The sequence below is a fragment of the Stegastes partitus genome, unplaced genomic scaffold (genome assembly GCF_000690725.1).
Source record: "Stegastes partitus isolate 25-593 unplaced genomic scaffold, Stegastes_partitus-1.0.2 Scaffold184, whole genome shotgun sequence".
NCBI lineage: Eukaryota > Metazoa > Chordata > Actinopteri > Pomacentridae > Stegastes > Stegastes partitus.
The window spans coordinates 460,943-488,083 of NW_007577915.1; the positions used below are offsets into that span (position 1 = coordinate 460,943).

The following is a 27,141-nucleotide window of genomic DNA, read 5'->3' on the forward strand; positions in this document are numbered from 1 at the left end:
TATGTTCACCAGGTTTTTCCTATCAGGCTCTGTCCCCTAAAATTGGTCATTTGCCGCTTCGTTTGACTCTTGTTTGCACAAACTGGATGGCGCAGCGCCTGCCTCAGTCAAGAGGAGCAGGTTGTTATAATAGAGAGCTATGCATATACACTATTTTACAGCAAGAAGTGCAGTTAGTGCCAATGATGCAAGAGAGGAATGCCAGTACAAACTTGTTAATCATGTAAGTGATTCTTTTATCACTTCTTGCACTCGCTGCACATCAGAGCTCTTCAACTTAAACTTCATATATTAAAACGTGATTCTCAGGAAGTGTATTTAGGTCTGACACTGTCCAATAATGGAGACGTGGAAACCACTTTGCTTTTTAACCAATCAAAGAGAAATTAATTAAATTGATTGCATGCTCTCTGTACTGAATACAAAGAAGGAGCAAACCTAAAAAACATTTATGCATTTTCTGTATCACCAACTGAATACATATAGCGTCTGATGACAGCACAACGCGTACAGTTTGTGATACTGTAACTGCACGGCTTCCTTTAGTGGCGGTACAGCTCAGCACATTTGCAAATATAACATATTCCCTCAGCTGAGAATCTGCATCGAGTATATAGGTAGAAAAAGTAATTGGTAAAAGGCTGCTGCTTCACAGAGCCCAAACTCTTATCAGGACCTCTTACAGAGCAGGTTAGCCGTGTAGCATCAGTTGCCATGGAGATTTAGCAGGTTAAAAGAGAGCCAACTTTGTGACTTTGAAAACTAGCTTTAGGCTCAACATACCTTGCTAACCAATTAATCTCGCTGCACAGTACACCCCTCTGCTGCATTATTCAGTCTGAGGTTTGTGTTGTTGCGAGGGTCTCAACCTGTGCAGCATTTTCTTGACTAATTACCACTAATTGCCGTATCACACATTAAAACAAATAGATACACCACAATCATGTGCTCACTGGTTAATGGGAGCTAATGAATGCAAAACGTTCAGATCAACACCTGAACCAAGTCGAGTTATCGTGTTTTTTTTTTCCTTCTGTCTGTTATGTACAACCTGTCTTGTGTCACTGTTTGCTGCAGCTGTCTGTTAAAGGCTACAATGACAAACAGCACATCCTGCTGAAGAAGATCATTGAGAAGATGGCCACCTTTGAGATCGATGAGAAGCGCTTTGACATCATCAAGGAGGCAGTAAGTTCTGACCGCTGCTCCATCACCGCTACAGAGTTATGAGACGTTCCATCAAACAAATCACTTTGCAGTTCCTTGAACACATAACTTGAACCCACAGATACTGAGAACCTTTTTCTTCTGCCCTACAACACAGTAGTTCTGATACTTTGCAGCAGTTTCACCTGATTCTTTTAGTTCTTGATAATGAACTGACTTCTCTCTCTCCCCACAGTACATGAGGTCTTTAAATAACTTCAGAGCAGAGCAGCCTCACCAGCACGCCATGTACTACCTCCGTCTTCTCATGACCGAGGTTGCTTGGACCAAAGATGAACTCAGAGAGGCTCTTGATGGTGAGATGTTGCTCGTAGTCTTTCTCTCTTTGCTTCTGTCTCAGAGAACCGGTACAAGTGCTTATTAGTCCACCTTCTACCAGAGTTCACGCATAGTCACGCCCTTCTTCCGGCTAGAGCTGAACTAGTCTTCATTATCATTCTGCTGTAGGAAAAAAAAAATGCTTTGGTTTGTTTGTGTTTCTCTGAACCACCCGCAGTTGTCTTGGGCGGAGCTAAGTGAAGGATGCAGCTTTGGTGTTCGCTCGAAATAGTGACGGGAGAGTTGGTTTGGTGGAACATTATCACGCAGGGAGGCGAGAACTGTGATTTAAATGGAAAAGTCAGTGGAGAACAAAACAACTAGCGGGGCGGCCTCACGGCATGATCCAAATCCTCGCCAAATTTTTTTGGTTGGTAGCATGGAGGTTATTGATGTTGTTTCCTGTAGTGAAGTGGATTTTGAAAATGGTGACACACAGTTCGTCTAAGGGGAGGAGAAATGTGTGAAACGCGTAGCCAATGGCAGCAAACATTTGGTGAGTCAGACGAGAATTGTAAACAAGTTTGGACAATATGATAGTTTTTTTTAAGTTATTTTTTTGCCTTTATTGGGTAGGACAGTCGAGAGAGAGAGAGAGACAGGAAAGTGGGGAGGAGAATGGGGAAGGGAGTTGCAGCAAAGGGCCATGAGTGGCATTCGAACTCATGGCTGCTGCATCGGGGACCATAGCCCCTGTACATGGGTCGCCTGCTCAACCAGGTGAGCTAAATGGCGGCCCTGTATTATAGTTTTATGAGGTTGTATAACACTGTAGCTGTCATGGCAAATATATGGCCATTGTTTGTTAATTAACAGGTGATTAGAAAAAAGTTCATAGACTTCCATCTTGGACTAAAGTTCCCAGGTGTTTACCTCACAGTTTAGAGAGGGTTGCTCCTCCTCTCTCCTCACCTTAGGTCCGTTTCTTCTCTTCTGTTTATCCTCATTTGAATGCTGATGCCGTTCTCCCGCAGATGCCTCCCTAGCTGCAGTCTTTCCTCTCTGCAGTGGCAGTCTGGAGCCTGAAGGGCATATTGTTATATTTTTACCATGGAGCTCACACAGATTCACATGAGACTCAATTAACCTGCGGGTTCGAGGGCCGGTAGCTCAGTCACCTGGGCCTCCAACTAGCACGACTCGTTCCCTTATCGGTGTTCTTACCTTCCTGTCATCTCCTGTCTGGGGTCTATGAGACGCTGTCAGTCTCCTGTTTCCTTCTGTGTTTGGTGTTGCCTTGGACAAACAATCATTTACATGGAGTGTATGTGTGTCTGCATGTCTTTGTGTGTGTTCCTGTTGTAGCTCATCCTTGAATCTGGGTCAGACGTTGCTTGAATTCAGATTGGCCAGCCCACATCGAGACAGACTTGATGTAACAGAAGTGTGATTTTTTATTTTTTTTAACCAGCTTGCATGACTGTCTAACATGTGACCACTGTTGTTTTTTATGTGATGAAAATGCGATATGACGAAATCCCCACTCACTCAGCAGCTATATTGTGTTTTTTTTGTGCGTGTGTGTGTGTTTTTTTTAGGGCTATTCAGTCTTAATAGCAGCTTGAGAAATTGCTCTTTGATTACTGTTGTTTGTGATCTGTATTCCAGATGTAACTCTCCCACGCCTCAAGGCCTTCATACCTCAGCTATTGTCACGGTTACATATTGAAGCCCTTCTCCATGGCAACATCACCAAGGAGGTTTGTTCAGCATCACTGTTTTTTTTTTCTTACCACCTTTGGGGAGTTAGAGTTTTGTTACCTCTTTGCTGTGATTGATTGCTAAATGTACAATCGTGCAGTTTCTCCATGAATATCAAATACGTCTTTTTGTTCTTGAGCAACATTTCATTCACCTTTTACTTGGTCCTACAATGGTGTCGCAGAGGTTTATTGTTAAAAAAAAATCTCTTAAAAGATCCTGCGATCGAATCACACTTCGTATGAGGTCGCTACAGTCGCAGCACCTGCCTTATGCCTTGTAATGATGACAGGGTCACAGTCTGGTGGAGGGAGAATTAGACTCACTAGTGGGAGCAGTGATCCATTTTGTCATCATCGAGCAACAACACAGACCTGCTTCTGTCACACCGGAGCGAGACTGGCAGAGACGTTTTGAGGCTCTATGATGGATGAGGAATCGGGTAATAATGTTTTCATGTGAAAAAATTGATTATTAATTATAGCAAAGCAGGTCAATTAGAAGGATGAGAAAAGACCGCTCAAAAACACCGATCAATCCCAACTCTAACAGATAGTACGATGACTGATGGCACACTGACGACGGTCATAACTCTTCTTGGTAACCTTTGTTCGTTTAACTTCATCCCATATACGCACTCCACATAAATGACCACTTTTCTGAGATATTTTACACGCTTATGGCTATTAAACTGGGTCAGTAAAAGCGCAGTAATAAAAAAGGCACAAACCCCATATGTTTGTGTTTTCACCACGAATGATGTTGCTTTTACTTAAGAAGAGATTTTGTGATATATCTGCTACTTAGATTTCAAGTCAAAATTGAATCAAAACTCACTTTTTCAAACTACTTTCTGTCAAATTAAAACAAATATGAAAGTGCCCACAGTGAGGTCTGCAGGTTACCAGGAGGAAAAACCTGTGTCTGATACTTTCACCCAGAGCCAACAGCTCTCCTATTATTTCCTCACAAAGTTTATAATACCGAGCTCTATCAGTGATTTAGTTTTATTAGTATGCTTATCAGTGGTATGAATGTTAAAGGTGGTGTTGCACTGGGCTAAATGATGCTGAGAGGTGTTTTGTATTTCCTGCTCACATACAAATGGGAGACAACAGAAAAAAAGCGTAAACTTTCTTAGTAGTTTTGCCAGAAAAGCTTGACTTCTTCAGGTCTCTAGAAGTCTACTGGAGGGATGGACGCCATTTTTTCTAAAGATATTCCCTCATTTACTGCTTTGATGACGGTGGTGGAGAGCTCTGTCCAACACGTCGGTGCAAAATCTCCCATAAGAGTTCAGTTAGGTTGAGATGTGGTGACTCTGAAGGCCGTAACACGTAATTCACATCATTTTCATCAAAGCACTCAATTACCCAAAGTGTCTCATCGTCATCCCGGATGAGACGACTCCCATCGGGACAGAAATGTTTCATCATGAGATGAAGGTAGTCACTCAAAACAACTTTTGTATTGATGTGCAGCGAACCTTCCCTCTAAGGGGACAAGTTGATCCAAACTATTCCAGCAAAATGTGTCCCACTGCAGACCAGAGTAACTGGATCCCCTCGCTGTAGGGGTCCAGCATTGAGGCCATACCATCCTCCTGGTGTACGCAGCGCATGCTCTCGCCCAACTGTCGAAATAATGATGAAGGATGACCACATCACTTCATTCCACATCCCTGTAGATCAGTGTCTGTATTTTTAGCACCACTGAGCTCTCACATGTGCATTCGTCTTTGTAATGAGGGGTTTATGCTCCTCCTATGAGATCCCTCTCCATGTACAATCGACTGTTCTTGCTGACAGTCTAATCACATCCTGCATTGACATTCTCACCTCAGGAAGACTTGCTCCTCGGTTTTCCATCGTACTAATGCACAAGCATCACGTCATCAAATGTCAGCCACTGTTTCTGCCCCTCTTATATCTTTCCCATAGATCTAAATTCAGCTCTCTGTTTCGTCAGTGTTCCTGTTCAAACACTGGCCACTTGAAGAGTCTTTGGGACTGACTGACCTGCCATCCATTCAACAATGAACCTTCTTTCTAAGTCATTTTTATGTTTTTCTCTTGCCGTCTTCATACAAATCTCCATCAGGATAGCCGGCTCAGTGTTTTTATTCATACCACAGAGCGTAATTGGATGTTAATTACTTAATTGTCCTGTGCAGTCCTCCTATGTGGAGGCATCTGCATTTGTTTCTCCACTCAGTGATTCAGGGTTTTCCTTGAATTTGTCACCTCTCTGTAAAGCAGGGTTGTAGACTAATTGTCGAACATCTCTAACGACTCTAAAACTGTAATTCAGCGCAGTGAAAAAAAGCAGCATAACGGCAAAGCTAAAACACATCAGTGATTAACTTCTGTGACTGTCAAAAATGAACGGACGCATCAGAAAAGTAGAGTTTATGGAAAAACAGCTGTTTTGGATTGCACTTGATTTTGCAGGTGTTCATAATGAAGCACGTGGCATGTTTAATTTTTTTGTTTTCTCCATGTTTTAGCACCGCAAGCAAACTTTCATTTGCCTTCTTAGTAATATCGTAGCAACGAAAGTCCCGTTGGTGACATCTCGTAACCTTCAAACTAAACCGGAGAGAGAGCAATGCAATACCCTTGTGTGCCATCAATTAGCAATACAAACTGAGAGGGAAAGGTGTTCAATGTCATTATAAGTTAGTTCTGGTCATGTAGAACCCACAGCCTAATTCAGCCAGTTGAAGATTTTGGGGGAATGTACATAAAAAAAAACTACTAATTGTAAAAGAAGCCAAGTTAAGGGGAAAAAGAAACAGGACAGGTTGAGAGTAAACTTACTGTTACTCAAGATTTTGTGGAGTAAAATGTTTTGTTTTCTTTCCTTTCTGTCGTCTCTCCAGTCCGCTCTTGGCATGATGCAAATGGTGGAGGACACGCTCATTGAGCACGCTCACACGAAGCCCCTCCTCCCGAGCCAGCTGATTCGCTACAGAGAGGTGCAGGTTCCAGACGGTAGGTCCTCCACTCCCTCCTCCTCCCCACACATCCCATACACACGCCAGTTAAGCTCTGTTAATCATCATCCAGCCAGTCATGGCCGTCTCCACAGCGACCGTGCAGAAGGGTCCTTACGCAGCGCTGTAGCTCTCGTCATCGGTGACGCCGTCTTGCGTTTGGAAAGATCTGATTAAATTCAACATCCCACGTTTACCTCAGAGGAACATAATGGTGACTGAGTGGAAATGGACGTCATTGCGGAAAAACACATACACACCTTCCTCCTCAGCAGCTCAAACAATGAACACACACACACGCAGTTCAAGGCACCTGTGCTGCCTTTCTGATTACATTAGGAAAGTCCAGTGATGTGGAGAAGAAAGCCAGAGCTGTGCAGGGCCACCTGGAGACATCCTGTGTCTCTGAGGGAGTTTCCAGGCTCGGATCCAGACTGCCAGTCAGACACAGAGCAGGAGTGCGGGAGAAGGACATACAGGATATAAGCACCAAATTGGCCTCTGAAATGACTGACTGAATGGCTGTCTATCCGGGAAACATGTTATTACTGTGACAGCTGAAAGCTTTAAAGCAGATAGTTCACATAAATCGGTCCAATTACACATCTGTCTGTGTTAAAGACACCATGTAATCCAAATGCAATTAGAAAGATAGCCCAATGTTCAAACACAATTTTTGAAGCCTTCATATTACTGTTAAATTGACTGACAGGACAACGACAAACACGAGAGAACAACTAAATGTACCGCTAAAGTTAGTGTTTAGTTTGATTGTAGCAAAGGCACATCTGTAATTTGCATGGTCAAGAAGTGATTGATTACACATTTAAAGCATTCATTTGTGCAGTTTTTCCTTGTGCAGTCAGAAAATGAGCAGCTTCACGTCTTGATATGCAGTATTTAAAGTGCCAGGGTTGTCTTTGAGTTGGCTAAAAGCTGCTTTATGCCACACTGACAGCTTGTTATTTCACACTAACAATCTGTGACAAAACAAAACATGCAAAGACAAAGTATGAAATGTCCACCGCTCACATTCGTGTTTTTGTTATTCAACCAGCGTCCCTGCTCAAAATGTTTGCCTGTTGCTTTTTATGTTTGCCAAGTAAAAGTTTGGACACATTGATAGGACTCTTAGGGGAGACGTGGAGGACTGTGGACGTAACACTCCCTGAGTGCAGAGCCAGAGTGCTCAGTCAGCATGTGCATAAAGGCACCTGCATTACCCAGCCTCAACTCGTCCTCCATTCAAAGTGAGCCTGATTACAATGGACTCATACAAACCGAAGCTGAGTGTAAAAGGAGCCAGGTTTCCCCTTGCTAGAATGGATGGCTCCTCTCCACGTTCTGCTCAAAAGAAAATTTGAAAGTAGAGATGAAAGGCTTGAGGAGACCAATTTGGAGCCACTCAGCAAAAAAGCACGATGTTGGCATTCAGTGGAACGTCTCCGCCTTTCTGGAGAGTGTCACCGCTGTCCTCTGTCTGAACTTTCCCATTTCAGCACTTATCTATGGCTTGAGCAACGCGCTGAGGTACAACTGCGCGCCTACAAACGACACGGCTTGTGTGTTTTTGCAGGCATCACTTTTGCAAGTTTCTTTACGCAGCGCCGAAAGACCTGATTATGCATCCAGGATTGGATTAAGTGAAGTTGTACAGCTAGGCCAGTGAAATTCATTTTGAGCTTATCTCAGTTCATGAATCACTGGATTTTGGGGTAATGAAAAGGATTCTACCTTAAACTACTTAAGCCGTGCTTTGCTTGCTCACTGCATTACATGCCAAGCTTAGTTTTCAACATATCTCAGCCTGGCCCAGTCATGTTTGACAGAATTACTTTTACAGGGTTTGTAATCTAAATTAAATCTGCACACGCATAGCACAGAGGAGAAATGTAAATTGTTATATTTTTCTTATACCTGTCCTGTAATCTGTTTTGTGTTAACAGACCTGAGCAGCACAATGAGGGATGGGATGGGAAATAGAAAAAGATAAAAGTATGGAATAGCTCGGTATATATGAGTTTGTTTTTTTTTTTTTTCTGTTTGTTTAGGATCTGCACCAAATACAGACAGACATACTAAATACGCGTCTTTGCTGTGGGATGTACTCGTCTTTAGCTGAACTAAAAAGTGAGAGCTGTTCGTTTTTCTCCAGCTCTGCTGTTTTTATACCTGGATGTCCGGAGACATTATGTTTTCAGGTTGTCCATCCGTCCCATTGCTGTGACCGCGACATCCCAGGAACACCTTGGAGAATTGAATTACGTCTGGCACAAACTTCCACGTGGACTTAAAGATAAACTGATGAGATTTTGGTTGTCAGAGGTCTCTGTGACCTCACAAAACACGGTTATTTGCTATGTTATGTCTAACAGGATAAAATGAAACAATGGCAGTTAATGTTCAAAGGGTCAACGTTACTGTGACATAATCAGTGTTCTATGAAAACACTTTCCTGTCAATGATTCAGCGCTTTAACTGTGTGAGGCATCCACATTATAGAAGTCGTAGCTTCATTGCACAGCATCCATATTTGAGACGTTACCTCCTGTCATGGCTGCAGCTTGGTGTTCTATCAGAATCAGTTTTATCGGTCAAACCTGTGAAGACATACAAGAAATAAGAATGAGTCGTTGTATTTGTGTGGGGGCTGCAAGGTGGAGCGGGGGTTAGCACAGTTGCCTTACAGCTAGAAGGTCACTGCGTCCCAGTGAGGATCTTTCTTCGTGGAGTCTCTATGTTCTCCCCGTGCAGCGTGGGTTCTCTCCAGGTTCTCCGGCTTCCTCCCTCAAGGTCCAAAAACATGTTGAGGTTAATTGGTGATTCTAAATTGTCCGTAGGTGTGAATGTGAGTGTGCTTGGTTGTCTGTCTCTAAGTGTAGCCCTGTGATAGACTGGTGACCTGTCCAGGGTGTCCCCTGCCTTCACCCTGAGTCAGCTGGGATAGACTCCAGCCCCCCATGACCCTAGTGAGGATTAAGTGGTGTATAGATGATGGATGGATGTACTTGTGTGCATCTTTCAAAAACACTCAATGACACCATATAAACCAATATGTGTCATAAGATGATAATAAAGCATCAAGAATACAATTGGAGTCAATACGACATACATTATAACAAATTACAGCTGAGGTGTGCTGTTCTAAATTCAAATATGTTTAAGTTGTGATTTGAACTGTGCAGTAAAGGATGTGTAGCAGGTCTAAAGTTGTGATGCAGAGCAGCTGAAGGCTCTGGCACACATGGAGTCTGAAACTACGCAGTTTACATCCATGTCTGTCCGCAGTCAGAAAATAAATGTAAGGACTTGAAAGCGTGCAAGTTTATTAAGAGAAACAAAGAACGGAGTCAGATTCACATATCATACGCCTCACATAAACCTTTCAGACCTTCTCCATCCCTACAACCTCTCCTGTGCCTTCCCCATTTCCCTCTGCTGCTCTGGACCGGTTGGCAGGGACGGCAATTCTAGTTTGTGTCAGCAATGCATCTGAGAGTGAACGTGTTTACTTTGTTATTACAGTGGTGGAAGAAAAACAAACCAATATTCTTCTGTTCCTCTCAGGTGGCTGGTATGTTTACCAGCAGAGGAATGAGGTGCACAACAATTGCGGCATTGAGATCTACTACCAGACCGACATGCAGACCACCCACGACAACATGCTGCTGGAGCTGTTCTGTCAGATCATCTCTGAGCCCTGCTTCAACACACTGAGAACCAAAGAACAGCTGGGTGAGCCACAGCACACTGATGGAGCGTATTCAAGATGTGTCGAGACAGGAACAAACTCAGGCGACTGTGTTAAATTTGCCTCTAAGATCTGGTAGTTATTCGTGATTTTTGTTTTTATTCTTCTGCTCGTAGCAATTAGAAATTATTCTATAATCACCAGAAAGCATATAAGTGAAGTTTTTAAAGTGCTATCAACCACGATGATGTTTAATAACTTTCGTATTAAATGGATTGTGCCTCTGAGTCGCATTCGCTTGGAAGTACTGCTGTAATAATAGTGCCAGAAAATTATATCAAGGCAAATACAGAGACAGAAAAAATGCAACTGAAGTTTTTTTTTTTTTTTTTTAATTATCCCCTTAAAAGCTGTACGTACATGGGTATTTGAAAATAAAGTTGATAGCTGGGAACAGAATGTGCTTTGAACAGTTTTTCTGCACAAACTAAGTTACCCCGCCTCCTGTTTCTGCTGAGCTCTGACATCCTCTCAACCCCTCCAGGCTACATCGTGTTCAGCGGGCCCCGGCGGGCTAACGGGGTGCAAGGCCTGCGCTTCATCATCCAGTCGGAGAAGGCGCCTCACTACCTGGAGAGCCGAGTGGAGGCCTTCCTCTGCACTATGGAGAAGGCCGTGGAGGAGATGAACGAGGAAGCCTTCCAGAAACACATCCAGGCCCTGGCCATCCGCCGTCTGGACAAGCCTAAGAAGCTGTCTGCTGAGTGTGCCAAGTACTGGGGAGAGATCATCTCCCAGCAGTATAATTTTGACAGAGGTGAGGCCTCCCTGCAGTCCTCTTCACCTCCCTGCTAACTGTTAATTATGTGTAGGTTTTAGGCCAGATGCAACCCTTCCTGATCCACCAGCTTGTGTAACAGAGAAAGGCGAAGGCGAGTTCTTGAGAGTTATCAATATGTCGGTCGATCCCAGAGGTGAGCAAGATGTTGCTTAGAGCTGCACAAATTGGGATCGATTAAAGCCTGAAATAATCTGCAGCCATAGCACAGCGCTGCCTTGCAGCACTCTCCTGAGTGCAGTAATGGATTGTAATGGGCCTGATTCACTAGTAATCTGCCTAAAGCCCTGAGTGATGGCAACGTTGAAAGGCTGCTAAGGGAGTGGTGGTGATTACTGATACTAGCAAAGTTAGAGGAGGGGCGCGTCAGGAGAACGAGGCCAGCTAGCATGCTCAATGCCAAGGACACAGAAAAACATACGACACTCTGTACATAAGAGTTTACACACAGTCTGCGCCATGGAAGAACGTAGAGAAGCTGTTGTTAGTTTCTCTTTGCTTGTTTCTGTAATCATGTTGTACAATTAGTGTAAAAAGATTCATTTTTTTTTCCCCATTTTCAAAGCTTTGGTTTACTGAACAGCTGGGCAGGAGACACTTTACTGGCTCTTGGTGAATGTTGTTGTTGGTGCAATGCTTAACAATCAAACGCAAGACAAATAAGTGAAAAATTTACATCATGAATATTACATTGAGTAAATCAGATGATTCAACAAGCAGCACGCTAATATGAGACATTTTATCAGACACCTGCTGCTTTCAGTTGCCGTATGATGCTGCAATAAACCCTCGGTCTGAATTAGCCGACTTACTTTCACTATGATGGATCACTCTTCATTTTCAAATCATACTGACATGAAGTGAAACTGTCCTCCTGCGTGGTCGGTGGTAATGTCAAGTGTAATGGAGTTGTAGCATGTTGGCTTAAAGCTAACGAGATGGGCTCTCTGAAAGCCACTTAGCAGGTTTTAAGGACTACAGTGATGTGAACTCTTCTTGTGTTGCAGATAACATTGAAGTAGCATATCTGAAGACTTTGACGAAAGAAAACATAATGAACTTCTACAGGGTAAGTAGTTTATGACTGTATGTCGTGTGATGCCTCTAACTTTATCTGACAGACGGTGAGCAGTGACGCGACCTCCTGTCCCCCAGTCCCTCTGTGCTGCTGCTCAAACTGACGCCTCTGTTCTTGGCTTTTTACAGTCAACTCACAATTTGTACAGACTGATTTAGTTTAGTGGCTTTCTTTTTAAATAAGGAGCTCCAATATTTGAATCCTCACATGTTCTGCAGTTGAAACCATAAATATCAAACAAATTGGAGCCGAAGAATTGTAGCTTATTATCTAACGAGGAAATTATGACATATTACAACAAATGAAGATAAAACAACTCCCTGGGTGCATTTCCTCCCCAAACTGCCCATGTTTTATGTGAACAGCTTTAAATTATGAGGCTCATTTGACTTTAATTGCGGTACTTTGCGGCTGTGGGTGATGCCGTACCGACAGCAGAGGCGTCATTAGGAGGCGGCTACTTAAATTACAACAATAAGCCCTCATTTTATGGCTCTGTCAGGGTCTATCAACCACTGGTAAATGCACATTTGAACTGTCTCACGATGAAATACACACAATTCATCCGTTGTTAATTTTTGATGACTTTTTAAATGGCACCGCTGTAAACCTTTGAGAAATTCTCAGCTAACCTGATGCATACTACTGATCATCATATAAACTGACAAGAAGTGGATTCCAGCGTAAAAGACATCTGGGTCATGCAGGCAACCAGAAATCTGTCAGGTGGGACTGAACATTTTCATTTAGCAGGTCTGTCCGAGAGGTAGAAATGAAAAAACAGACACATTATACGACACACAATGTTCTTCAAGCTCACATGGGGGTGGTTCTGACTGATTTTGGCAAGTTAACGGTGGCAGCAGGTTAACTGATGGACGATAAAGTTCATTCATGAGAGAAAGTCACAAAAGCGAGGACTTCTTCATTTCAGGGTACAGCAGCAGGGCATGTGTGTTACTATCATCTTTAATTTGCATCTGTTAAAGTCTGGCTTCAACATTTCCTTTCTCAGATCCAGAGTTACTATTCCCAAATATAAAAAACAACAAAAACCTCACTCAGCTTGCACTGCTCTGCTTTCTCCACCTGCACAAGGAAAGAGCCAAACAGAGCAAAGCAGACTGGAAGATGATTGTGTTTCCTATTTATTTAGGTGAATAAGACTTTAGTGTGGTTTATTTGACTTTTTCTAACTAATTCTTGGTAAGCATGGGTCTAGATGCTTCTCTGTGCCCAGCCACCAAGTAGCAGGTGTTATGGGAACGTTGGTAAATTGTATCAACCAATGCATACGAGGCATTTATGGAAACTCCTTAAATCGCAGGACTTGCCAATAGACTGTCTGTGAGACGTTCACGAGACATTTGTATTTGTAGGAATTGTAGAAAACAACCCAAGTCCCACTCTGCTTCTAAACAGAGTCTCCACAAGCTAATTCTCGACCTGTGAGAAACGATGAGATAACAGCCAATGTTATGCTCTGTATTTATTGCAAAGAGTGCAGCCGAAGCATGGCTGGAAACGGTGCTGTTGATGAGGAAGTTTTGAGATTCCAAAATGTTAAATAAAGAAACTCGTCCTGTGCGATAACAGCAGAGCAGTCCCTCGTACCACGGCAGCTACCTGAAGCAGTGAGGACTCAGACATGACTGAATGAATACAGTTTAAGTTTTAAGTCCTAGATCAGGGGTGTCGAACTCTGGTCCTCGAGGGCCGCAATCCTGCATGTTTTAGATGTTTCCCTCTTCCAACACACCTGATTTAAATGATCAGCTCATCATCAAGCTCTGCAGAAGCCTGATAACGATCCTGATCATTTGAATCAGGTGTGTTGGAAGAGGGAAACATCTAAAACATGCAGGATTGCGGCCCTCGAGGACCGGAGTTCAACACCACTGTCCTAGATGATGCTGATGAAAACGATCAGGCTGCATTTACAAAACATTTACCTGCAGCTTTGTTGCGGTTTCCAATCACTTGCATAATGTGTTAAGACATTGCCAGTGTGTATGGAAACAGACAAAAACTGTAAATGGTCACTTATGTAGCGCTTTCCCAAAGCTCTTTACAATGTGTTTCTCATTCACCCATTCACGCACACATTCATGCACCAATGGTGACAGAGCTGCCATGCAAGGTGCTGCCTGCCATTGGGAGCAACTTCAGGTTCAGTGTCTTGCCAAAGGACACTTTGACTGTGGAGGATCAAACCGCCAACCTTGCGACTGGGGGACAACCCGCTCTACCACCAGAGCCACAGCCGCCTGTAATACTTCATGTGTTGTTCAGCACCAAACTGCATGGTGCAACTAATGTAAACACTTAGTCTGGAGCTGCTAATTATCAGACATACAGCCTTACAAGGCAATAATCAGTGTGATTATTTATGTATATTTGCACTACCTGCTACACTCCTGTGTCAGACAAAATGGCCCAGTAACAACACTGCAACCACAAGGTCCACCTTCTAGCCCAGTTGTCATGGAAGCCATATTTTTTTTTCCCTGAGCAGTAAAAGGACTTTTTCACCCCTGCTGGCTTCAAGCTACAGTTCAAAAAAAGAACAATTAAAACTAGAAATGTGAACATCTTGAGGTCCGTTCCAGCTGCACCTGCTGTTGAGCGCCATGTGGGATGGTTGAAGCCTCCAGAGTACAATTAAATAGACCTGCATGAACACCTGGATGACGACGGAGGCTGTGTTCACTGCATGCACGGACACGGATGGGCTTTCTTTGTTCATGCATTAATTGAGACGTTGTAATATAATTGTATCAGTGGGTAGATGGGGATCAGAAACTGTTTAGAAAGTACAGAATTTTCAGACAACATAAGAAAGCTTGTGTGAGCCAATAATAGAGCTCGAATGTAGAATCGTGTTCCGTCTGTAGCTACCAGAGCTGTGTAGTGTCTGTCAGGTCGGTTACACAGCAGTGAAAGGACGGTCATCGCATTTTTGATTAAAGAACATTATTGGTCCAATATACTGCACCGCCTTCTCTGAATCTATTTGTGTGTGTGTGTGTGCAGATACACATGGTTCTCCTGGGTTCAGTCTGCCCTCCTAGCTTTCATCTCCTCCGGCCTCCTGCTTCTATTCATAGCCGTGGAGGTGACACTGACACAGGACGCTCACAGCATATCAGCTGCCATAATGACAGCCAGCCAGCCTGTTTCAAAGGGGATAAAGGGGCAAAAGACACACGGCCGCAGAAAGAATTGGCATTATCTCAGCCCAGCAGAAACCATTACAGCCCCCATGCAGAATAAACCTAATGCATTTCTAATGTCGTATCAGCAGCAATCGCAGAGGCTTCTTCTTTTCTTTTCTTTTCTTTTCTTTTTTTTTATTATTTCATTTTTGGTTGCCTGAGTTGACGCAGTCTGACTGCAGACGAGCCAAATCTTCAGTCTAATATAATCCTCCATCCAGAGACAGTGATGAGGCCCGACTGCGGAGCTAAATCTCCACAGGGCTGTCACAACTGATCCCAGACTCGACGGGAGAAACACGCGGCCATCCGGGCCCTGTCGAGCCGCTTCCTCTGTGGGAGCAACACTTTCACAAAACGTGTTTAACTCAGCGATGAGTCATTCCATTATGTTTCCCCCAGAACTGAATGTGAGCATTTAAATAATGAAACAAAGGGATTAGGTTATGCTAATGAGGCGTCGCCCCACCTGTCTGCGTCTGTCTCCGCAGGAACGGCTGACGGTCGAAGCCCCGAAGAGACACAAGGTGTCCGTGCACGTCCTCTCCAGAGAGATGGACTCCTGTGAGTATCTGTACATACGTGATGGCTGCACAGGCTTCATTTACTCTCTCCTTGACTTGTGTGTTTGTGTATGTGTGGACCAGGTCCCATCGTGGGCGAGTTCCCTGCTCAGAACGATGTCAACCTGGCCCCCGCTCCTTCCCTGCCACAGGTAATCATCACTGTCTTTGTTTAAACTGCTCTATTTGTTAACCTGACTGTTTCCTACGACTGACATCCATCAACTTCAATCAGATTTTTTTTTACTTGAATTTACAGCAGGCCAATTAAGAGGTAGAGTAAAATAAAGGTCAAATCCTACAGTTCCTGCAGCATGACTTTAGTATCTTCACATGGCTAATCGGGATTTATCAGTTTTAATTTTGTGTCGAAAAAAATCATTTAGAGGCCATATTGTCAACAAATCACATGACAAAACAACGATGGATTGATTCTGTTAACACGTTCCACCTGTTTCTGGAGCTCCATGTACTTTGTTCCTTAATCAGTTAAATTCCCCCAAACTACTAAACACATCACTGTTGGACTGACTCCTTCAGGACTCATAAATACTGACTAAATATTGACCATTTCACAGCTGACAGTGGTACCAAACACATCTGATTTCATACTCTGCTCTTTTATGACGTTTCTGAGCCTTAAAATAAGTGTGTATATCTGTGATGTCCCTAATAGGAGCCAATTCATTTGAAGCCGGCTGTTACAGAAAGAAAATCAGTATTTTATTCCACCACCTTCTGCTGGTGGCAGAGTTAATCGGCCAAAAAGCTGGACCTGAGAAAAGGGCAGATTTGTTGTTGTTATGTTTGATGAAGTGCTTTAAGCAGACAAAGACAATTTTACAGCAGCTGTTGCTGGTATCGGCACTTCTGCCAAGTTAAGCTCGTATGATTCCTTCTACATGTGAGTCCACAAGGGTCTGCTAGGGTCCAGATGATGTCAGTTTTGTCGTCTCCCTACGCCTGCCAGAGTCCTCTACAGCGTCTACGCTACAAGGGCAATAGTGCACAGCAGTAGTGTGCATGCACGGAGGAGGTAGTTATGGCGTACTGCATGAGTGGACTCCAGTGGACTAGCAGTAGTATAATATTCTGCACCCATGGTGTCCACAGCTGTTGATTTTCACATCTTCAAGGGAGCATAATAAAGGCTTCAGAAGCTACTAGAAGACTCACTGAGGCCCGTTCATGCTTACAGTCAGGATGCCGGTTCTGTCATCTAGTCAAGTGGAAGTCCACATGCCGCCCAAAATTTCTGACCGTGTGGACTGAGCAGGCTCACTGCACAGCTGCCTGGAGAACAAAGCCAGTGTTTGCTATGAAGAGAGACTCCTTCATCCACACCTTTATAATTCATCAATGAAAGAGCTGTAGTAGTCACCGCCATCTGCTGTCTACTGTTGAGGGGCTTTGATGTGTACTTGATGTCCCTTTAGTGGTGCCCAAACACAGCAGGAAGTTCTAAGTTCTCCAATAATCCTGTGCCATGTCCGCCCACTGTGCTCGCCACACCAGTCAGTGACACGATGCTACAGCCCAGTCTGTAACCAGCTGCTGTATTCTGGAAAAAAGTGCAGTCAGCCATATAGAAACGTGCAAAGGTGCGTTTTTCTGTGGCTGTGTCCGAAATCACCCACTCACTCCCTACTCCCTATGTAGGGACCACTAGGTAGGGGGCGCATCGGCACAGTAACATTTCAGACACTACTCGAGCTGTTAAGTCGCTTGCTAGCCGTGATTTGTGATTTACAGGTAATTACATTGCTTGGTAGTCAGTAAACTCAACAATACGACCTAATTACTCAAAGTTTAACGAGGAGATTGCGCGCTGTCACTCGTCTCGTTCTTCTACGTGCAGTGCCAAATTTTTATTATTTTAATAAATAACTATTTAAGTAAAGTCTGGCGTGATCGGCAGGAGCAACAGTCAACTACAGTCTGTTGGATTTTAAGCTTGAAGGTGGTGAACGGAGTCAGAGTCTGAGAGTGTTTTGTACGGTGTTCCAGACGTTAGCTGCTGCAAAGGAGTTACAGCAAGCAAAAAAAAAAGTAGAGGTATTAGGGATGATGATGTATTCACTAGACCTGGTATGATAAGGATTATGGGCGACGTGAAGAAGAGAGGACAGGCAGGGAGGTGTCTGGCCAGAATTGATTTGTAAATGGAATGAAACCAGCGGTGAAGAGTATGAAGGGAAGGTCACCTCACCGACCTGTAGAGGCCACAGTGGTGAGTGTGGAAGGGAGCGTTAGTGGCAAAGAGAGTGATAGAGAGTGTCCAGTTTGTAAATGATGTCACCATAGTCCAGAATCGGGAGTGTTGTCATGGTGACGAGGGTGTGTTTAGCAGCATGAGTGAAGGAGGCTTTGTTGCAGAAGAGGAAGTCTGGTTTAGTCTGAAGACTGTTGAGATGATGGTCAGTGAGGGACCACTGGCTGGACACTACTTTTCACGGTGCATTGTGGGATATTTTGGGTGCACTATATAGGATGTAACATGTGTAACTTAACATTCTGACAGCGCTGGATGATGGTGAACCCCCCGTATGCTGCACTATGTAGGATGTAGTGAGTGATTTCAGACCGCATAGCAAACCGGCTGCCCACAACAGAGGCTAAAGGTTGATGTCTGAGTGGGAATGAAAGAATGAAACTTGAATTCTTCTTTTTTTTCTCCCCCCCACAGCCCACGGTGGTTCAGGACATGACGGAGTTCAAGAGGAGCCTGCCTCTGTTCCCCCTGGTCAAGCCCCACATCAACTTCATGGCTGCCAAACTGTGAGCGAGGCTGGCAGGTCGACACACGGCGGCGGCACGAGGGGGCTGGACGCCGGGGAGGGACCCCCACCCCCCGCTCTGTTTATTCCCCACACCCATACCCCTCCACCCCCTCCTCTCCTTCCCCCTCCTCCCCCCCATCAGGAAGAATTCGATCGGACTGAGCCTGCATGAGTGTGTGTGTTTGTTTGCGCGGGTGCATGTGAATGTGTGCGGCAGGCCGGAGCCACTAGAAGAGATGCTCGGAAACAAATTCGAAATCACAAAAAGTTTAGCTGAGACCGTGGACGTAGCCGTGGTAACGATAGAGGTCACCTCATGTTAAAAGTCTCTACAAGGAGATGCAACACTCACGCGCATCACAATACTGTGTAGGCTGTTGTAGAAGAACTAGAAAACAACTTTAAAAAAAACAAGACAAGGGGCCAGATCCCTGTTAACAAGTGTACTGCAGAAGCTTCACAGTAGGAGGCGTTTTCTTTGAATTATTCAGACATGCTGCTTTGAGGAATGGATAGCAGGTTTATTGTGATGAACTGGGGGCTGTAGAGGGTAAAGACAGTCGCTCCACGAAGGTCTTCTCTTTTATTATTCGTTGGACTGCATCTCTCAGAGGCACCGCAGCTCTCCTGACGACGTTATCACAATAGATGCACTCGCTCAAACGGAATATTTTATTCAAATTTATGCATTTCTAAAGCCTTATAATTCTGGTTTTAATCCCTGCATGTTTGGAAATGTTTTTGCCTGTACACTGGTAAAATGTTGGGACCCTTTGAGGAGCTGTTTTAAATCACTAACCACAGAACCACGAAAATTTTTAAACTTTTTTTTTTTTTTTATTATGATTGCGTTTTACAGTAGTATGTAATTCAGACATCTCAGGGGTACCTCCATGCTGTTTTATTTTTATCATTCAGTTTTATTAGTTATTAAAATAAAAAACACTTTCATTGGTTTTGTCATTTCCACTCGTACTTTGTTCACGTCGCAAATCTGATCAAATCCTGAAAACTCAAAGGAGTTGTAGAGATAAAACAAGACTTTATTTTTTTTTGGAAGCTCTGGGGACGTCTTTGAGACTCAGTGTCTGCATGTGAAACTTCCTGAAGCTTGTGCCTTTCCTGGGGGGGGGGTCGTCGGTTAGTTTGTATGATTCAGGGCAAAAATCCTGGAGGATTTAAACCCCCCCTAAATAGTTGGATGTGCACTGGCTCTTACTGCGTAGATGTCAAACAAAGCAGCTAGCCGCCTTCTTCTCTGAAAAACATTTCATGATGATGTCTAAAAAAACAATGGAGGGGGGAGTTTGAGGAAAGCTCCAGTTGGGACTTTTATTTTTCTGAATATATGCACTTCTCTCACTAAAGCAATAAACTTAATGTGGTGGACAGGGAACAGTGAGACGTGGCTCCAGCAGAGGACTGTGTTGGCGGCCGGGGCGTTGGTGGTGATGTCAGCGTCATGCAAGCGTGACCTGCTCTCTCAGGTGCTAACCAGCTTCGCAGAGTTAAAACCGCTGCTGGTGGAGCTGCCAACCGCTCTGTTCAAACAGCCAAAAATCACTGTTTTTATTTTATTCCCCTCCTCCCTTCTCCTCCTCCTCTCTCTACCTGCTCCAGGCCCGGCTCATCGCTCGCTCACACGTTTAAGGGTTTCGTACAGATAAAAGGTTAAAGGGTGTGATTGTGCTGCATCCAAAGCTTCTTCAATGTTTTCCAGCATTTTACTACGTCTCAAAAACCATTTCAACTTTTTAGATTTCAAACGAGGCCCCGCTTCATTAACTGCTACTGTGTTAGAAGGCACTATTTCCTCGTGGTCAAAACCCAAAGACAACCAGCAGCAGCAGCAGCAGATCTTAGGTCGTCCTTCACTCCCACAGGCAGTAGCTCCACAGCGTTTGGGAGGCAGTGACCAAGCAGTTTTCACAGCATTCTAGAAACATTACATATCAGGCTTGGGCGGGCCGTGCACTGTTTACCTTGTGAAGTACTTAGTGAGTGGTTTACATTTAGGGAAAAAAAAAAAAAAATCAAGCTTTTTATTTTGAATTCTGGATGTATTTAGCAACACATAAGACTGTGATTGGCTGGTTGGGTTCATGGGCTGGTGAAGAGTGCTGGTATTTTGAGTTTTTTGTCTCCTGTGTGTTTCTAATGAATAAAACAACTGAATAGAAGCGTTTGTGTTTTCCATCCCTGCAGTCTCGACACGTGCAACGTTTTTTTGGAAAAATACATTTATTCACAGAACTGATACCATAGAAGTCAGAAGCAACGTGTGTACAACACAGTTCACACTTTCACGTCTGTTTTGGCAGAGTGGAGATACACCGGGGAATGGGAGGGGAAAGCTGTGGCTCGCGGGTGGTAGGAGGACGCCTGGAAAGCGGGCACGGTTTTACATGTGCAGGTTAAATATCCCAAGTAGTCGGCTGTGCGTTGTGCCGTTTCACAGAACAGAGATCCTCGTATCAACAGCAAGTTATGGGTTGTTTCTAAGTTTGGGAAAAATGGCAACAATCACATCCCAGTGATTTAAAACAAAAGTGGCGTCAGTCAGTTCACTCGATGCAACGAGCCTTATCTTCACACTGGCCTCTCGTACACACAGTTTAGTTTGTCCGGATTGTGAGTTCCAGCTTCAACACGTTCTTCTGTTGTATTAAGAGAATTTAAATATTAGAGTCCACCTTCATTGTACCGAAGAAATGCTCCTAAATCACAATTCCAGTTCAATAAAATCTCATAGTGTTGGAGTGAAAACACGCTCAGGCTACGTACCACGTAAGCAGGAAAATATGGCTCGTTTGTGTGAACTGACCCTTTAATTTCCACACAGAGTCCAACCAGAAGTCTCAGCTGCTCCTATGACTCGCTTTCAATTTTGTCTGCATGGTAATTAGCACAGAACCACAGTCTGACCTGAGCTATGGTTCACACACAACACAAAAGTCCCATCATCATCATCATCATCATCATCGTCGTTGTGCTGGTGGAGGGAAGAGAAAAGCTGAACTGTAAAATAAAACTGACAGCAAAAAAGTCCAACCACCTCCCAGTGAGAAGTGCTGCGATGACCGTCATGTGAAAAACATCTGTCTCATCCGCGCGTCATGGCAACGGGCTCGACCAATCCCGGAGCGCTGCGACAGGAGAGTGTTTTGTAAAGTGGAAAAAAAAAAAAGGGACAGGTGAATCCTGAACACTGCAGAGGCATGTGATGTGATGTGAATGGTGGAAAAAAGAAGAAAATCAGGGTCTAAAACACACACCTGTGATTCAACTGGTCATCTGGTCAGTGTGCTCGGTTCTACGTGGTTAGCTTTAGTGTCACGACAAAGTTTCCTCTAAATGCTTCCTAGTCGTTTGCATTAATATTCACAAATGTTACGCACGTTTAATCGTTTAATACATTCCACCCACTGAACAGAAATCCTCGTTCGATATGAACCCCCGACGGGACGTTCTCACAAAATAAACATTATAAAACAATCGTTTATTGTTATTATAAAACTTTCTAATTACACATGCCCCGCATTTCTCTCTCTCTCTCTCTCTCTTTAAAATATAGTAAGTTTACAATAAGTATTAGTTATGTGATTGTTGAAGCACATCCACCCTGTCGCTCGTCACACACACAGTTCTTGGTAAAACAGTGTGTGTGTTGACGTGTGTGTTAACTGCACGCTGGCTGCAAACATGCTCCGGAAGTCCGTCTTCACCTTACGAAAGCGTCGCGAGTTTTTAAAAAAAGACAACAGCGTGTGGCGGCGGTGGGGATCCGTGATGTTGGCGACGGTGTGATGAACTACTCCGGAGTGGGTGAGAAGGGGGTGAGGTCAGGGGGGGAGGAGGAGGAGGAGTAGGTAATGAGGGTGATTCTCAGTCTGGTTCACCAGCGTGTCCTGCTCAGTTCAAACCCTCGCCTCCCTCCCTCCCTCCCTCCCTCCAGCAGAGGTGTGCGCTTCATCCGTCCTCCCTGTGGACGGCTGGGCCTCCTCAGGCCTCCTCCTGCTCGGGGAAATTGAGGATCTTGCGGTGGGCTTGCCTCAGGTACTGCTGCTGTTTGAAGTACACCTTAAACGCCCCCTTGATGGCCACAAAGGCGATACCTCCCTGTAGGAGGAACGGGAAAAAAAAACATCAGTGTGTGTTGAAAGAGAGCTTAAAGACAGATTCAGCTCAACACATCAAAGCTCTCCCCACCGCTGGCTTAAAGAAGATCTGCTTTAATTTCACGCCGACTATCAGGCACATGACAGCGCCCACCGCCTCAGACGCGCTAACACAGGGGCCATGCTTGTTTCCTGTTCTGCTGTGAGCACCGAACTCCAGAAAACACTGACAATAGTGCTTCTGGCATATGTTGGTTTAGTTGAACAGTGAGGAGAGTTTCTGACGTCGTGACGAGGAGCAGCCTTAAAAACCTGAAAGAGGAATCTGGCTGGTTCAGTGTTCCGACGGTTTTATTTGATTCAGAGCTTTTACAATGTTCTGATTGTTTCTCACAGGAACGTGTGGATTTTTGTGGAACTGTTGGTCTAATAATCAGCGAGTCAGTTGATGGTAACTTCCTCTAATAACTGATCAACGGTGCAGCAAAACCTGGAGTCGCTGAATAAAGCTAGCGTCTTAAATTTGCTGATTTTTTTGTGTTTTCAAAGAATTCAAATGAAAATGGTCAAAACAAGTCATTTGAAGGCTTCACAGTTTCTGTATCCCCACACGCTGACTGATGACGACTGCTAAGGTGGATAGTGGCCCATCGACACCTGCTGTTGTTTCAGAAAGACTAACTTCTCACAGAATATAGCAGCAGGGTACAGACTGGGGGCTGCAAGGTGGTTCAGTGGTTAGCACTGTCACCTCGCAGCTCGAAGGTCACTGGTTCGTGACCCAGTGAGAACATCCGGGATCTTACTGTGTGGAGTTTACATGTTCTCCCCGTGCAGTGTGGGTTCTCTCCGGGTTCTCCAGCTTCCTCCCACACAGTCCAAAAACATGTTGAGGTTAATTGGTGATTCTAAATTATCTGTAGGTGTGAATGTGAGTGTGCTTGGTTGTCTGTCTCTAAGTGTAGCCCTGTGATAGACTGGTTACCTGTCCAGGGTGTCTCCTGCCTTCACCCTGAGTCAGCTGGGATAGACTCCAGCCCCCCATGACCCTAATGAGGATTAAGTGGCGTATAGATAATAGATGGATGGATGGTACAGACTGGGCTGTATACCATGTCTATGTGATTAATTCTCACGTTCAGTTTGAGCTGCAATGTGTATTTCCACCTTTTCTGAGGCATTTAAATCAATATTTGACAGATTAAGTGGTGATGCAAACTAATCTTTACAGTGTTAAGTTCATTTAGAAGAAACAACATTTACAACTGATAGTTCTGTGAAAACTGAAACAGAACTAAAATAGAACTAGAAGGTGAAGAGAAGCCAGAAATGTTCACTTCAATTACACTCCTGCTTTGAGTTCAAATCTAGGCTTAAAATGTTCCTCTGTGCGTTGAGACATGTTGTAGAAGAAAAAAAACAACACGACAGAAAACCTGTTGGACCTCGTTCTAAAACCTTAAATATGCAAATCTACAAAGTGCAGTGAAAAAGCTCAGATTGTTCCTGCTGCACAAGTCATGCAGCAGCAGCCGTACATGTCATGTGTCAGGATTCTGTCTGACCAGGAACTGTGATTTCTGACCACTGACAAGTTGTGATTTCACTGGATGATCCGAGCTTTATGTGGATCATTAATGGTAACAAGAGTCGAGTCTACTGCAGCTTTCATAAGTGGACGAGGAGCACCGTGAGTCAGTCATCCAGGGTCGGACTGTGAAGGCAGAGTGCTGCTGTGACCCCGTTCACTGGTCTGAGGGAGAACATGAGCAGAACTGTGACTCGTTAGCATGAAGTTGCTCCGATACGTTGTATGTACGTTCTCAGCACAGTGATTATGCACAGATTTCTTTGGGCTGTAACACCACAACAGCTCATAAGACGTAGCTCTGTGCGGCTTTCTGCTTCAAGATGAAATTCTAGTTTAACGCAGATGGTCTCTGATGCGCTTAAAGAACTGGACCTTTGGGTAGGACGCAGGAGCACCGTATCAATGCACAAGGCACAGACACATCTACATCACGATCACAGTTTTACTTTTTAAGACACCGACTCTGAACTTCTTGATCACACCTTTTATCAAACTAAGATGAAGCTCGTTCGCTCGCTCTCGTTCATGTGCACGTGAAAGTATAACAACAAAGATTTCCGTTGGTGGCAGCAGCCTGTGTCAGACGGGGCAGCAGATGAGGACAAAGTGTTCAGTGTATCCCAGATCACATGAGTCACTCTGGCTCCCCGTCTGTCCTCAGCACAAGGTTTCTCCTACGTATGAACCGCTCATATGCTGCACAGTTCACCCAAGTTAAAGCCCAGTCATTTATTCAGTAGTGAGACAAAACAAAAAGGAGATTAGCTCACCAAAGTCCCCACAGATTTATTTACATTTATATACTGGAATCAATCACTCGTGCTGTGATGATCACTAAAGAAGCTTCTATTTAAACTCCTTCCTGAGAGTTTTCTGATGATTCTGCTCGTTACCCACCAGGATGGTCCTCTGCAGGTTGGAGTTGACGCTGCTGAACATGAGCTTCCCCACGATGGTGGCGATGGTGGGGAAGACCAGGGCGCCGCACAGGATCCGTGTGGCCGACACGTGATCCGCCAGGGGGCTGGCCTCCGCCGGGATCCGGGGAACTGGGCAGCCAATCCCTGCAGACACACACAGGGGGCAGCGGCGTGAAGCCAGATCAAACATTCATTTTGTTTGTAGACTAAAAGTGATCTGGGCAGGGAGTCATTGGGTCAGAGCCTGAGGCTTATTCATCTGTGTTTACAACTCTGATGAAATGAGCACAGGCCGACGGCAGCAAAAGTTCCTGTGATGGATGAACCGTTACTGCAGAAGATGGGTCATGAACAGCCCTCATGCACTGTTTAAAACCTGTTCTGTATCAGAGGGTTGTGGTAACTTAGACTCATTGTCTGCATCCATTCTGTAACATTCTCTAGTCAACAAACACACTGATGACACTGACAAAACCCTCTTTTCTACTGCCTGGATGTCTTGTAATCTGAATAAGGTCAAACAAAAGCCTGAAGACGAGCGACTTCAACTCATTTTAAACAAAAAAAGTCTGAAAGGTACAAACATTGTGCACCGACCTGGGAAGATGCTGTTGAGAATCTGCAGTTTGTTTGAATACTTCCTCCACAGACGCAGGACGTAGTCCTCCCAGCGGATCATCTTGCCGAGGATGAGCATGACAGGGATGGTGGGCAGCCCAATGAGCAGGAACAGAGGGTCGGCCCGCTCCATCACATCCAGGCCCTCCTTATGGCCCACCACCTGGACAGCAGAGGGGATGGTCAGAATGGAAAGCTACCGCAGACAAGCCAAACTAATGACTTTTACTTACAAATGACAAAGAATTATAAAAAAAAACAGGAGCACAAATAGGCTACTGTGAATTCACCGGGTCTATATCTAACTACAGTGTGGACTCTTCAAACAGGAAGCTTTTGAGTTCTCTGTGATTTCATTTGCCGGAGCACAAGTACAGTGTTGGTAACAGCCTCCTGCCTGAACAAGCCTGTTATAAATGAAAACCTCTCAGGAGGAGCCTGAGCTCGTACCTGCATGACGGTGACGGCGCCGTAGGTGACAGCTGTCCAGTAGATGGAGCCCACCATGATGCCAGCTGCAGCGAAGGGGCCGGCCTTGGAGATGAGCCGGTCGGCCAGGTCCAGCACGTAAACGACAGGACCTGTACAGAAACAATGGATATAAATGTCAGAACTGAGGGAAGACATGTGCAACTCTTATTTCTTCTCATCGGTGTTCTGTAATATTTGACCTTGACAGTTACATTAATGGGCTTTTCCTGAAAGTAGCCAAAACATAAAGCACAGGAGTATTAGTTTCATTATCCAGTTATCTGCTAAATTCATGGAATAATAGTTTTGTCTCATGATTTCATAACGTCTTTAACATATCCCAGTGTCCTCCTCACTGCATCCATCTACAGAAATAGAGGCTCCGGCTATTTCTGTTGGTCATCTTGTGTAAAGGTTAAGCTGGAACATAAAGTGAGTCAGCAGTTTAACCGGCACCATCACCAGCTTCCTTTTCTGCTTATCAACAAAACAACTAAAGGCTTCAGGAAGCTCACATGCAAGAAACACGTGACTAAAATATGACAACAATGCAGAAAGTGAAGTCTCTTCCTCGTCGCTTCTCCAAAGTTTGAAGCAGGTCATGAGCGGCGCAACACCTAGCGACAACGCCAGCTTATTGACACGCAGGGAGGAGCTTCTCGGGCAGCGAGATTAAAAATAACCGGGCTGAATCTGGACAAGCATGTAATACGGATTAATCTGAAGTCCAAACTTGACTTCAGAGCAGTGACATCCCCGTCTGACATCAGGGGCACAAAAAAAATAAAAAATCTCTGCTGCCTCCTCCTCTCTGGCATTCTGGGCAGACTCGAGGGAAATCATGCAATATTTACAGGAAGGCAACCTGATTTCCTCACTCCGACAGACCCATCCGCATCCTATTAATAACTAGCCCAGGAGTCAGTGGGAGGAGAGCGGGGTGGGGATGCTACCAGAGGGACTGAGCGCACGGCGAAGCACCGAGCGTCTCTGTGTTGCAGTGGAACTCGAAACTCA

General features: G+C 44.5%; 2 protein-coding genes across 3 annotated transcripts in view; one reads left to right on the forward strand and one right to left on the reverse strand.

Moving 5' to 3' along the window:
* Nucleotides 1-20,586, forward strand: part of ide (insulin-degrading enzyme) — a 35,962-nt gene extending 15,376 nt beyond the window's left edge. For both annotated transcript variants that reach the window (XM_008280172.1, XM_008280171.1), the window contains exons 16-25: nucleotides 1,078-1,188; nucleotides 1,403-1,523; nucleotides 3,154-3,245; nucleotides 6,128-6,239; nucleotides 9,809-9,976; nucleotides 10,477-10,749; nucleotides 11,778-11,839; nucleotides 15,555-15,627; nucleotides 15,711-15,778; nucleotides 18,313-20,586. In XM_008280172.1, the coding sequence (XP_008278394.1) occupies nucleotides 1,078-1,188; nucleotides 1,403-1,523; nucleotides 3,154-3,245; nucleotides 6,128-6,239; nucleotides 9,809-9,976; nucleotides 10,477-10,749; nucleotides 11,778-11,839; nucleotides 15,555-15,627; nucleotides 15,711-15,778; nucleotides 18,313-18,408 (1,176 nt within the window). In that variant the 3' untranslated portion in view covers nucleotides 18,409-20,586. The remainder of the gene's footprint in view (nucleotides 1-1,077; nucleotides 1,189-1,402; nucleotides 1,524-3,153; nucleotides 3,246-6,127; nucleotides 6,240-9,808; nucleotides 9,977-10,476; nucleotides 10,750-11,777; nucleotides 11,840-15,554; nucleotides 15,628-15,710; nucleotides 15,779-18,312) is intronic.
* Nucleotides 20,587-20,628: 42 nt separating this feature from the next.
* marchf5 (membrane-associated ring finger (C3HC4) 5) overlaps nucleotides 20,629-27,141 on the reverse strand; it is a 28,984-nt gene continuing 22,471 nt past the window's right edge. Inside the window, exons 3-6 of the mRNA XM_008280173.1 lie at nucleotides 26,104-26,234; nucleotides 25,633-25,816; nucleotides 25,013-25,179; nucleotides 20,629-22,525 (exon numbers count right to left, since the gene is read on the reverse strand). Of these exons, the coding sequence (XP_008278395.1) occupies nucleotides 22,409-22,525; nucleotides 25,013-25,179; nucleotides 25,633-25,816; nucleotides 26,104-26,234 (599 nt within the window). The 3' untranslated portion in view covers nucleotides 20,629-22,408. The remainder of the gene's footprint in view (nucleotides 22,526-25,012; nucleotides 25,180-25,632; nucleotides 25,817-26,103; nucleotides 26,235-27,141) is intronic.